Genomic DNA, 13,957 nt, shown 5'->3' with positions numbered 1-13,957 from the left:
GAACTAGTACACACTAGTGCACTAGTAGTGAGAACTAGTGCACTAGTAGTGAGAACTAGTACACACTAGTGCACTAGTAGTGAGAACTAGTACACACTAGTGCACTAGTTGTGAGAACTAGTACACACTAGTGCACTAGTAGTGAGAACTAGTGCACTAGTAGTGGGAACTAGTACACACTAGTGCACTAGTAGTCAGAACTAGTACACACTAGTGCACTAGTAGTGAGAACTAGTACACACTAGTGCACTAGTACTGAGAACTAGCACACACTAGTGCACTAGTAGTGAGAACTAATACACACTAGTGCACTAGTAGTGAGAACTAATACACACTAGTGCACTAGTGTGATGTAGTCCAGCTGGGCTTGTGAGGTCTCTGGGGAGACCTAATTTAACCAATTATATGGTCACACCTTGCCTTGGCAAACGTCTGTAGCCACGCCCACGTCTGAGGTCTTTTGTTCTTGACGCCTCAGACCTAGGCGTCAGGTCGTACACGTGGTTGTGGAGGGTGCTTGGACCACCATAAAAGCCCAAGGAAGAGCATGATCAAGAGATTCGAGCGGAGCTGCTGCTGGGGTGCAGAGCTCCTGAGCAGAGATTCGAGCGGAGCTACTGCTGGGGTGCAGAGCTCCTGAGCAGAGAGTCGAGCGGAGCTGCTGCTGGGGTGCAGAGCTCCTGAGCAGAGACTTCGAGCGGAGCTGCTGCTGGGGTGCAGGGCTCGGGAGAAGGCTGCTGAAGTCTCTGGAGGAGACTGTTGGAGGCATTGGGCAGAGTACTGGCTTGGCGCAGTACTCGTGCTGTGTAGGTCTTGGGACCTGTGGCTTAGTTCCTGTGGTGAACTGTCCTCTGAACTATATTGTAAGTTATATTCATTTTGGTCAAGTTGATTGTGTTCCCTGTCTCACTGCTTATGTGTACCACCCCATTTATCTAAACCACAATAGTGTTCTGTTCCCAAATATATTATTGTACAAAGACTTAATAATAAACTGTGTTTGAGTAGAATAATAATATTCACTGTCCCCGTTATTTGCTATTCCTATTTCTTATTTTATTTCATGTAGTGAGAGGGAGTGTAGTGTGGTGGGTAGAGTAATGAGAGGTGAAGTTGTAGTCACCAGTGACCTTACATTATCTACCTACCTCACTCCTACCACCTCGCCTGTCCCCTACCTACTGACTCCCCCCACTTACCCCCATATTCCCCTAATCATCACCCCCCTACATGACACTAGTAGTGAGAACTAGTACACACTAGTGCACTAGTAGTGAGAACTAGTACACACTAGTGCACTAGTAGTGAGAACTAGTACACACTAGTGCACTAGTAGTGAGAACTAGTACACACTAGTGCACTAGTAGTGAGAACTAGTACACACTAGTGTACTAGTAGTGAGAACTAGTACACACTAGTGCACTAGTAGTGAGAATTAGTCATTAATAAAACATATGTCACATTTGGTAACTTTATTAACGACACTTACCGTCTGCTCAGCAGGCTTCTCCTGTCTGATACAGAGGTGACTAATATGCTGTTTCCAGAGCTTTATAAAGTCATGTTTCACTCTGTGTAGAGCTTTATAAAGTCATGTTTCACTCTACGTAGAGCTTTATCAAGTCATGTTTCACTCTACGTAGAGCTTTATCAAGTCATGTTTCACTCTATGTAGAGCTTTATCAAGTCATGTTTCACTCTACGTAGAGCTTTATCAAGTCATGTTTCACTCTGTGTAGAGCTTTATCAAGCCATGTTTCACTCTACGTAGAGCTTTATCAAGTCATGTTTCACTCTGTGTAGAGCTTTATCAAGCCATGTTTCACTCTACGTAGAGCTTTATCAAGTCATGTTTCACTCTACGTAGAGCTTTATCAAGTCATGTTTCACTCTACGTAGAGCTTTATCAAGTCATGTAGAGCTTTATCAAGTTACGTTGTGCTCTCTACAGAGCATTGGTATGACTTCATACAGCTCTACACAGAAGTAGAGATAATTACTATATTTCTTTGGAAAGTGCTAAACCCACAGGGGCGGTCATAGATTACCTAGGGACATAGGGGGAAGTAACCAGGAGAAGCTCTATTTCCTCATACGTAGAGCTTTAGATGGAGCTTTAGTTAGTGTGAGGGTTAAGGAGTGAGAGTCCTGGACGGACTCTAAGTGCTAGTACATAAGGATGGTACCTACGTCCTGGGTCATCAGGTGATGACGGTACTAATTCCTCAGGTGCTGGAGAAGGTGCTGTAGAGGGAGTAGGTGCTGGAGTAGGTGAGGGAGGTGAGGATGTGGGTAGGGTAGGTACTTGTGTGGGTAGTGGAGAGGGTCGTACACTGGTAGTGGAGTAAGATACTGGAGAAGGAGTGGAGGATGTAGAGGAGATAGGTAGAGGAGAATTAGGTGATGGAGGTGAAGCCAGAGTTAGGTACCGGTACCTCATTGAGGCATCCAATGTGAGACAGGTATCGTTAGGGGACATGGGTCGTAGCTGGCTGCTACGGGAATTAGCATTGCCAGTCTTACTGGTGTTGTTATTACAACTATCAGAGTCCAGATTATCATGTTTCTGTTGCCACTCCAACACAGAGTTGAGTAATTTGATGTATTTGATCGTCAACCTCAAGATTTCGTTCTTAGAAAGTTTTTTATCAGGGGGATGTGTGGGTACGAGACGTCGCAACTCGGCAAATGCCCCACTGACATTCTGCTGCCTCCATCTTTCTCTTGTGTTGGTAAACACCTTCCTGATGGTACGTTGTGGGGCCCCAGACTCTTCACCTGAGCCAGGTTCAACTACCAGTCCTCCTTCACTATCCCCGCCCTCACAGCCGGATCCTGTAACGTAACAAGATGTGGCTTTTGTTACAGTAACTGTTACAGCAAGTCTTCTGTTAAATACAAGGAATGTTAAATATTACAGTGGATGTTACACCATTTACAACCCTCACACCTTGATCCTGTGTCAGTGTGTGATTGTGTGTACTCACCTATTTGTGGTTGCAGGGGTCGAGTCACAGCTCCTGGCCCCGCCTCTTCACTGGCAACTACTGGGTCACTCTCCCTGTGTGTGTGTGTGTGTGTACTCACCTAGTTGTACTCACCTAGTTGAGGTTGCGGGGGTCGAGTCCGAGCTCCTGGCCCCGCCTCTTCACTGATCGCTACTAGGTCACTCTCCCTGAGCCGTGAGCTTTATCGTACCTCTGCTTAAAGCTATGTATGGATCCTGCCTCCACTACATCGCTTCCCAAACTATTCCACTTACTGACTACTCTGTGGCTGAAGAAATACTTCCTAACATCCCTGTGATTCATCTGTGTCTTTAGCTTCCAACTGTGTCCCCTTGTTACTGTGTCCAATCTCTGGAACATCCTGTTTTTGTCCACCTTGTCAATTCCTCTCAGTATTTTGTATGTCGTTATCATGTCCCCCCTATCTCTCCTGTCCTCCAGTGTCGTCAGGTTGATTTCCCTTAACCTCTCCTCGTAGGACATACCTCTTAGCTCTGGGACTAGTCTTGTTGCAAACCTTTGCACTTTCTCTAGTTTCTTTACGTGCTTGGCTAGGTGTGGGTTCCAAACTGGTGCCGCATACTCCAATATGGGCCTAACGTATACGGTGTACAGGGTCCTGAACGATTCCTTATTAAGATGTCGGAATGCTGTTCTGAGGTTTGCTAGGCGCCCATATGCTGCAGCAGTTATTTGGTTGATGTGCGCTTCAGGAGATGTGCCTGGTGTTATACTCACCCCAAGATCTTTTTCCTTGAGTGAGGTTTGTAGTCTCTGACCCCCTAGACTGTACTCCGTTTGCGGCCTTCTTTGCCCTTCCCCAATCTTCATGACTTTGCACTTGGTGGGATTGAACTCCAGGAGCCAATTGCTGGACCAGTTCTGCAGCCTGTCCAGATCCCTTTGTAGTTCTGCCTGGTCTTCGATCGAGTGTATTCTTCTCATCAACTTCACGTCATCTGCAAACAGGGACACCTCAGAGTCTATTCCTTCCGTCATGTCGTTCACAAATACCAGAAACAGCACTGGTCCTAGGACTGACCCCTGCGGGACCCCGCTGGTCACAGGTGCCCACTCTGACACCTCGCCACGTACCATGACTCGCTGCTGTCTTCCTGACAAGTATTCCCTGATCCATTGTAGTGCCTTCCCTGTTATCCCTGCTTGGTCCTCCAGTTTTTGCACCAATCTCTTGTGTGGAACTGTGTCAAACGCCTTCTTGCAGTCCAAGAAAATGCAATCCACCCACCCCTCTCTCTCTTGTCTTACTGCTGTGTGTGTGTGTGTGTGTGTGTGTGTGTGTGTGCCCTCACCTATTTGTGGTTGCAGGGGTCGAGTCATAGCTCCTGGCCCCGCCTCTTCACTAGCCACTACTGGGTCACTCTCCCTGTGTGTGCGTGTGTGTGTGTGTGTGTGTGTGTGTGTGTGTGTGTTTGTGTGTGTGTGTGTGTGTGTGTGTGCCCTCACCTATTTGTGGTTGCAGGGGTCGAGTCATAGCTCCTGGCCCCGCCTCTTCACTAGCAACTACTGGGTCACTCTCCCTGTGTGTGTGTGTGTGTGTGTGTGTGTGTGTGTGTGTGTGTGTGTGTGTGTGTGTGTGTGCCCTCACCTATTTGTGGTTGCAGGGGTCGAGTCATAGCTCCTGTCCCCGCCTCTTCACTAGCCACTACTGGGTCACTCTCCCTGTGTGTGTGTGTGTGTGTGTGTGTGTGTGTGTGTGTGTGTGTGTGTGTGTGTGTGTGTGTGTGTGCCCTCACCTATTTGTGGTTGCAGGGGTCGAGTCATAGCTCCTGGCCCCGCCTCTTCGCTGGTCGCTACTAGTCTGTGTGTGTACTTACCAATTTGTAGTTGCAGGGGTCGATTCACAACTCCTGGTCCCGGCTCTTCGCTACTAGATCAACTCTCCCTGCTCCAAGACCCTTATTGTACCTCTTCTTAAAGCTATGTATATGTTTGTGAGAGAGATATATTTAGATAGATATATTTAGAGAGATAGATAGATAGATAGATAGATAGACAGATAGATAGATAGACAGAGTACTCACCATGGGATCGTCTCCAGGATAGGTACCTGGGATGGTGAGTAGAAGTGTAGTCACCACTACCACCACTACCACCACCACTACCACCACTACCACCATCTTCCCCGTGGTCGTCGTCAGTAGTAGAGTCGTGGGTGTCGTCAGAGAGGTCGTCAGCCAGGTCCAGGTCGCTACTCTCGCCCCCACAGCCGCCCACACAGCCGCCCACACACCCACACACGCCGCCCGGGGAATTCTCATCTGTCACCTGACCAATTAAAAAATGAAATATAGTTTCGTAGCCTTGATCCGAGGAACCGGAGCTACCATGGGGTCAGACCTCATTACGGTGTGACCCTTACGGGCTTAGTGCTTCCTTGGATTATTAACCCAGGATAACATGTTGGATTAATAAGCCAGGATAAGGCAAGAAAATCAGTGCGTTATCAAGAGCCGTCTCTTATTTCCATTGTCATACTCCAATCTTGTCCCCCAGGATGCCACCCACACCAGTTACCTAACACCCAGGTACCTACTTACTGCTAGCTGAACAGTGACAGCAGGCGTAAGGTAACTAACACCCAGGTACCTACTTACTGCTAAGTAAGCAGTGACAGCAGGTGTAAGGTAACTAACACCCGGGTACCTACTTACTGCTAAGTAAACAGTGGCAGCAGGTGTAAGGTAACTAACACCCGGGTACCTACTTACTGCTAAGTAAACAGTGGCAGCAGGTGTAAGGTAACTAACACCCGGGTACCTACTTACTGCTAAGTAAACAGTGGCAGCAGGTGTAAGGTAACTAACACCTTGGTACCTACTTACTGCTAGGTGAACAGGGACAGCAGGTGTCTTATGGATACACGTTCTAATGGATGTAGAGGGAATAGTTCTGATGCCTTTGATCAAGATCCCTTCACCAGCGTCAAGGCAGGTGGTAGGTGACGTGACTTTCTCCCGAGTGACATGTAGGCTGATACATTGATGCAGGTGGCGGTGACCTGACCCCCCTGGGTGTCATGTGACACTCACACAAACAATGGTGTATCCATAACTCTCTCTCTCTCTCTCTCTCTCTCTCTCTCTCTCTCTCTCTCTCTCTCTCTCTCTCTCTCTCTCTCTCTCTCTCTCTCTCTCTCTCTCTCTATCTATCTATCTATCTATCTATCTATCTATCTATCAATCTATCTATCTATCTATCTATCTATCTATCTATCTATCTATCTATAATAATAATAATAATAATAATAATAATAATAATAATAATAATAATAATAATCTTTATTTCTACCAGTACATGTACAAGGTATACCAGTACATGTACAAGGTATACAAGTACATGTACAAGGTATACAAGTACATGTACAAGGTATACAAGTACATGTACAAGGTATACAAGTACATGTACAAGGTATACAAGTACATGTACAAGGTATACAAGTACATGTACAAGGTATACAAGTACATGTACAAGGTACACAAGTACATGTACAAGGTATACAAGTACATGTACAAGGTATACAAGTACATGTACAAGGTATACAAGTACATGTACAAGGTATACAAGTACATGTACAAGGTATACAAGTACATGTACAAGGTATACAAGTACATGTACAAGGTATACAAGTACATGTACAAGGTATACAAGTACACGTACAAGGTATACAAGTACATGTACAAGGAATACAAGTACATGTACAAGGTATACAAGTACATGTACAAGTTATACCAGTACATGTAAAAAGTATACAAGTACATGTACAAGGTATACAAGTACATGTACAAGGTATACAAGTACATGTACAAGGTATACAAGTACATGTACAAGGTATACAAGTACATGTACAAGGTATACAAGTACATGTACAAGGAATACAAGTACATGTACAAGGTATACAAGTACATGTACAAGGTATACAAGTACATGTACAAGGTATACAAGTACATGTACAAGGTATAAAAGTACATGTACAATGTATGCCAGTACATGTACAAGGTATACAAGAACATGTACAAGGTATACAAGTACAAGGTATACAAGTACATGTACAAGGTATACAAGTACATGTACAAGGTATACCAGTACATGTACAAGGTATACAAGTACATGTACAAGGTATACCAGTACATGTACAAGGTATACAAGTACATGTACAAGGTATACAAGTACATGTACAAGGTATACCAGTACACGTACAAGGTATACAAGTACACGTACAAGGTATACCAGTACATGTACAAGGTATACCAGTACATGTACAAGGTATACCAGTACATGTACAAGGTATACAAGTACATGTACAAGGTATACCAGTACATGTACAAGGTATACAAGTACATGTACAAGGTATATCAGTACATGTACAAGGTATACCAGTACATGTACAAGGTATACCAGTACATGTACAAGGTATACAAGTACATGTACAAGGTATACAAGTACATGTACAAGGTATACAAGTACATGTACAAGGTATACCAGTATATGTACAAGGTATACAATTCCATGTACAAGGTATACAAGTACATGTACAAGGTATACAAGTACATGTACAAGGTATACCAGTATATGTACAAGGCATATCAGTATATGTACAAGGTATACAAGTACATGTACAAGGTATACAAGTACATGTACAAGGTATACAAGTACATGTACAAGGTATACAAGTACATGTACAAGGCATACCAGTATATGTACAAGGTATACAAGTACATGTACAAGGTATACCAGTACATGTACAAGGTATACAAGTACATGTACAAGGTATACAAGTACATGTACAAGGTATACAAGTACATGTACAAGGTATCCCGCAAATTAGGTCAGTTTTGTCGCAGCATGCGACCCACACCAGTCCACTAACACCCAATTTGTGACCCACACCAGTCCACTAACACCCAGGATGCGACCCACACCAGTCCACTAACACCCAGGATGCGACACACACCAGTCCACTAACACGCAGGATGTGACCCACACCAGTCCACTAACACCCAGGATGCCACCCACACCAGTCCACTAACACCCAGGACGTGGCCCACACCAGTCCACTAACACCCAGGATATGACCCACACCAGTCCACTAACACCCAATTTGTGACCCACACCAGTCCACTAACACCCAGGATGCGACTCACACCAGTCAACTAACACCCTGGATGTGACACACACCAGTCCACTAACACCCAGGATGTGACCCACACCAGTTCACTAACACCCAGGATGTGACCCACACCAGTCCACTACCACCCAGGATGTGACACACACCAGTCCACTAACACCCAGGATGCGACACACACAAGTCCACTAACACGCAGGATGTGACCCACACCAGTCCACTAACACCCAGGATGCCACCCACACCAGTCTAATAACACCCAGGATGTGGCCCACACCAATCCACTAACACCCAGGATTTGACCCACACCAGTCGACTAACACCCAGGATGTGACCCTCACCAGTCCACTACCACCCAGGATGCGACACACACCAGTCTACTAACACCTAGGATGTGACCCACACCAGTCCACTAACACCCAGGATGCCACCCACATCAGTCCACTAACACCCAGGATGTGACCCACACCAGTCCACTAACACCCAGGATGCGACCCACACCAGTCAACTAACACCCAGGATGTGACCCACACCAGTCCACTAACACCCAGGATGCCACCCACACCAGTCCACTAATACCCAGGATGTGACCCACTCCAGTGTCCTAACACCCAGGATGCCACCCACACTAGTCCACTAACACCCAGGATGTAACCCACACCAGTCCACTAACACCCAGGATGCGACCCACAAAAGTCAACTAACACCCAGGATGTGACCCACACCAGTCCACTAACACCCAGGATGCCACCCACACCAGTCCACTAACACCCAGGATGTCACCCACACCAGTCCACTAACACCCAGGATGCCACCCACACCAGTTCACTAACACCCAGGATGTGACCCACACAAGTCCACTAACACCCAGGATGCCACCCACACCAGTCCACTAACACCCAGGATGTCACCCACACCAGTCCACTAACATCCAGGATGCCACCCACACCAGTCCACTAACACCCAGGATGCCACCCACACCAGTCCACTAACACCTAGGATGTGACCCACACCAGTCCACTAACACCCAGGATGCCACCCACACCAGTCCACAAACACCCAGGATGCCACCCACAGCAGTCCACTAACACCCAGGATGCCACCCACAGCAGTCCACTAACACCCAGGATGCCACCCACACCAGTCCACTAACACCCAGGATGCCACCCACACCAGTCCACTAACACCCAGGATGCCACTCACACCAGTCCACTAACACCCAGGATGCCACCCACACCAGTCCACTAACACCCAGGATGTCACCCACACCAGTCCACTAACACCCAGGATGCCACCCACACCAGTTCACTAACACCCAGGATGTGACCCACACAAGTCCACTAACACCCAGGATGCCACCCACACCAGTCCACTAACACCCAGGATGCCACCCACACCAGTCCACTAACACCCAGGATGTCACCCACACCAGTCCACTAACATCCAGGATGCCACCTACACCAGTCCACTAACACCCAGGATGCCACCCACACCGGTCCACTAACACCCAGGATGTGACCCACACCAGTCCACTAACACCCAGGATGCCACCCACACCAGTCCACTAACACCCAGGATGCCACCCACAGCAGTCCACTAGCACCCAGGATGCCACCCACACCAGTCCACTAACACCCAGGATGCCACCCACACCAGTCCACTAACACCCAGGATGTCACCCACACCAGTCCACTAACATCCAGGATGCCACCTACACCAGTCCACTAACACCCAGGATGCCACCCACACCGGTCCACTAACACCCAGGATGTGACCCACACCAGTCCACTAACACCCAGGATGCCACCCACACCAGTCCACTAACATCCAGGATGCCACCCACAGCAGTCCACTAACACCCAGGATGCCACCCACAGCAGTCCACTAACACCCAGGATGCCACCCACAGCAGTCCACTAACACCCAGGATGCCACCCACACCAGTCCACTAACACCCAGGATGCCACTCACACCAGTCCACTAACACCCAGGATTCCACCCACACCAGTCCACTAACACCCAGGATGCCACCCACACCAGTCCACTAACACCCAGGATGTCACCCACACCAGTCCACTAACACCCAGGATGCCACCCACACCAGTCCACTAACACCCAGGGTGCCACCCACACCAGTCCATTAACACTCAGGATGCCACCCACAACAGTCCACTAATACCCAGGATGTGACCCACACCAGTCCACTAACACCCAGGATGCGACCCACACCAGTCCACTAACACCCAGGATGCGACCCACACCAGTCCACTAACACCCAGGATATGACCCACACCAGTCCACTAATACCCTGGATGCGACCCACACCAGTCCACTAACACCCAGGATGCCACCCACACCAGTCCACTAACACCCAGGATGTCACCCACACCAGTCCACTAACACCCAGGATGTCACCCACACCAGTCCACTAACACCCAGGATGTGACACACACCAGTCCACTAACACCCAGGATGTGATCCACACCAGTCCACTAACACCCAGGATGCCACCCACACCAGTCCACTAAGACCCAGGATGTAACCCACACCAGTCCACTAACATCCAGGATGCCACCCACACCAGTCCACTAATACCCAGGATGCCACCCACACCGGTCCACTAACACCCAGGATGTGACCCACACCAGTCCACTAACACCCAGGATGCCACCCACACCGGTCCACTAATACCCAGGGTGTGACCCACACCAGCCCACTAACACCCAGGATATGGCCCACACCAGTCCTTCTAATACCCAGGATGTGACCCACACCAGTCCACTAACACCCAGAATGTGACCCACACCAGTCCACTAACACCCAGAATGTGACCCACACCAGTCCACTAACACCCAGAATGTGACCCACACCAGTCCACTAACACCCAGGATATGACCCACACCAGTCCACTAACACCCAGAATGTGACCCACACCAGTCCACTAACACCCAGAATATGACCCACACCAGTCCACTAACACCCAGGATATGACCCACACCAGTCCACTAACACCCAGAATGTGACCCACACCAGTCCACTAACACGCTGGATATGACCCACACCAGTCCACTAATACCCAGGATGTGACCCACACCAGTCCACTAACACCCTGGATATTACCCACACCAGTCCACAAACACGCTGGATATGACCCACACCAGTCCACTAACATCCAGGATGTGACCCACACCAGTCCACTAACACCCAGAATGTGACCCACACCAGTCCTCTAACACCCAGGATATGACCCACACCAGTCCACTAACACCCAGAATGTGACCCACACCAGTCCACTAACACCCAGGATGTGACCCACACCAGTCCACTAACACCCAGGATATGACCCACACCAGTCCTCTAACACCCAGGATATGACCCACACCAGTCCACTAACACCCAGAATGTGACACACACCGGTCCACTAACACGCTGGATATGACCCACTCCAGTCCACTAATACTCAGGATGTGACCCACACCAGTCCACTAACACCCAGGATGTGACCCACACCAGTCCACTAACACCCAGGATGTGACCCACACCAGTCCTCTAACACCCAGGATATGACCCACACCAGTCCACTAACACCCAGAATGTGACCCACACCAGTCCACTAACACGCTGGATATGACCCACACCAGTCCACTAACACCCAGAATGTGACCCACACCAGTCCACTAACACGCTGGATATGACCCACACCAGTCCACTAACACCCAGAATGTGACCCACACCAGTCCACTAACACCCAGAATGTGACCCACACCAGTCCACTAACACGCTGGATATGACCCACACCAGTCCACTAATACCCAGGATGTGACCCACACCAGTCCTCTAACACCCAGGATATGACCCACACCAGTCCACTAACACCCAGGATATGACCCACAACAGTCCTCTAACACCCAGGATATGACCCACAACAGTCCTCTAACACCCAGGATATGACCCACACCAGTCCTCTAACACCCTGGATATGACCCACACCAGTCCACTAACACGCTGGATATGACCCACACCAGTCCACTAACACGCTGGATATGACCAACACCAGTCCACTAACACCCAGGATGTGACCCACACCAGTCCACTAACACCCAGGATGTGACCCACACCAGTCCTCTAACACCCAGGATATGACCCACACCAGTCCACTAACACCCAGAATGTGACCCACACCAGTCCACTAACACGCTGGATATGACCCACACCAGTCCACTAACACCCAGAATGTGACCGACACCAGTCCACTAACACGCTGGATATGACCCACACCAGTCCACTAACACCCAGAATGTGACCCACACCAGTCCACTAACACCCAGAATGTGACCCACACCAGTCCACTAATACGCTGGATATGACCCACACCAGTCCACTATACCCAGGATGTGACCCACACCAGTCCTCTAACACCCAGGATATGACCCACACCAGTCCACTAACACCCAGGATATGACCCACAACAGTCCTCTAACACCCAGGATATGACCCACAACAGTCCTCTAACACCCAGGATATGACCCACACCAGTCCTCTAACACCCAGGATGTGACCCACACCAGTCCACTAACACGCTGGATATGACCCACACCAGTCCACTAACACCCTGGATATGACCCACACCAGTCCACTAACACGCTGGATATGACCCACACCAGTCCACTAACACGCTGGATATGACCCACACCAGTCCTCTAACACCCTGGATATGACCCACACCAGTCCACTAACACGCTGGATATGACCCACACCAGTCCACTAACACGCTGGATATGACCCACACCAGTCCACTAACACCCAGGATGTGACCCACACCAGTCCACTAACACGCTGGATATGACCCACACCAGTCCACTAACACGCTTGATATGATCCACACCAGTCCTCTAACACCCTGGATATGACCCACACCAGTCCACTAACACGCTGGATATGACCCACACCAGTCCACTAACACGCTGGATATGACCCACACCAGTCCACTAACACGCTGGATATGACCCACACCAGTCCACTAACACGCTGGATATGACCCACACCAGTCCACTAACACGCTGGATATGACCCACACCAGTCCACTAACACGCTGGATATGACCCACACCAGTCCACTAACACGCTGGATATGACCCACACCAGTCCACTAACACGCTGGATATGACCCACACCAGTCCACTAACACGCTGGATATGACCCACACCAGTCCACTAACACGCTGGATATGACCCACACCAGTCCACTAACACGCTGGATATGACCCACTCCAGTCCAGTAATACCCAGGTACCCATGTTACTGATGGGTAAACAGGGACAACAGGTGTCTTATGGAAACACGTCTCTAATATTTTCCAGCCGTACCGGGGGAGATTCGACCCCCGGACCCCGAAGAGGCGGGGCCAGGGGTTGTGCCTCGACCCCAACAACCACAAATAGGTGACTACACTCTTTGATAACAACAACTCGCATGAATAACAATTAACTCAATCAGATAACAGGTTATCTATCCAATAGATCGTCAACAACCATCGTAGTTGTAGACGAGGACCTCCACAAGGAGGAATTATCTGTCTTGGACTGAAGACACTGATGGGCGAAACGTTCCGTCAGTAAAGATACCCGAGTGTTGTACAGTGTTGCTGCTACAACACTGGTGTTAGTGTTGCTACAACACTGGTGTTAGTGTTGCTACAACACTGGTGTTAGTGTTGCTACAACACTGGTGTTAGTGTTGCTACAACACTGGTGTTAGTGTTGCTACAACACTGGTGTTAGTGTTGCTACAACACTGGTGGTAATA

General features: G+C 48.8%; 1 protein-coding gene across 1 annotated transcript in view; it reads right to left on the bottom strand.

Annotated features, from left to right (window-relative positions):
• Nucleotides 1–1,478: 1,478 nt before the first annotated feature.
• The window catches only part of HLH3B (Helix loop helix protein 3B), a 31,853-nt gene continuing 19,374 nt past the window's right edge, over nucleotides 1,479–13,957 (bottom strand). Inside the window, exons 4-5 of the mRNA XM_070104520.1 lie at nucleotides 5,054–5,352; nucleotides 1,479–2,835 (exon numbers count right to left, since the gene is read on the bottom strand). Of these exons, the coding sequence (XP_069960621.1) occupies nucleotides 2,117–2,835; nucleotides 5,054–5,352 (1,018 nt within the window). The 3' untranslated portion in view covers nucleotides 1,479–2,116. The remainder of the gene's footprint in view (nucleotides 2,836–5,053; nucleotides 5,353–13,957) is intronic.

Source organism: Cherax quadricarinatus, chromosome 92 (assembly GCF_038502225.1).
Source record: "Cherax quadricarinatus isolate ZL_2023a chromosome 92, ASM3850222v1, whole genome shotgun sequence".
Classification (NCBI taxonomy): domain Eukaryota; kingdom Metazoa; phylum Arthropoda; class Malacostraca; order Decapoda; family Parastacidae; genus Cherax; species Cherax quadricarinatus.
This window is presented reverse-complemented; position numbering and strand designations above follow the sequence as displayed.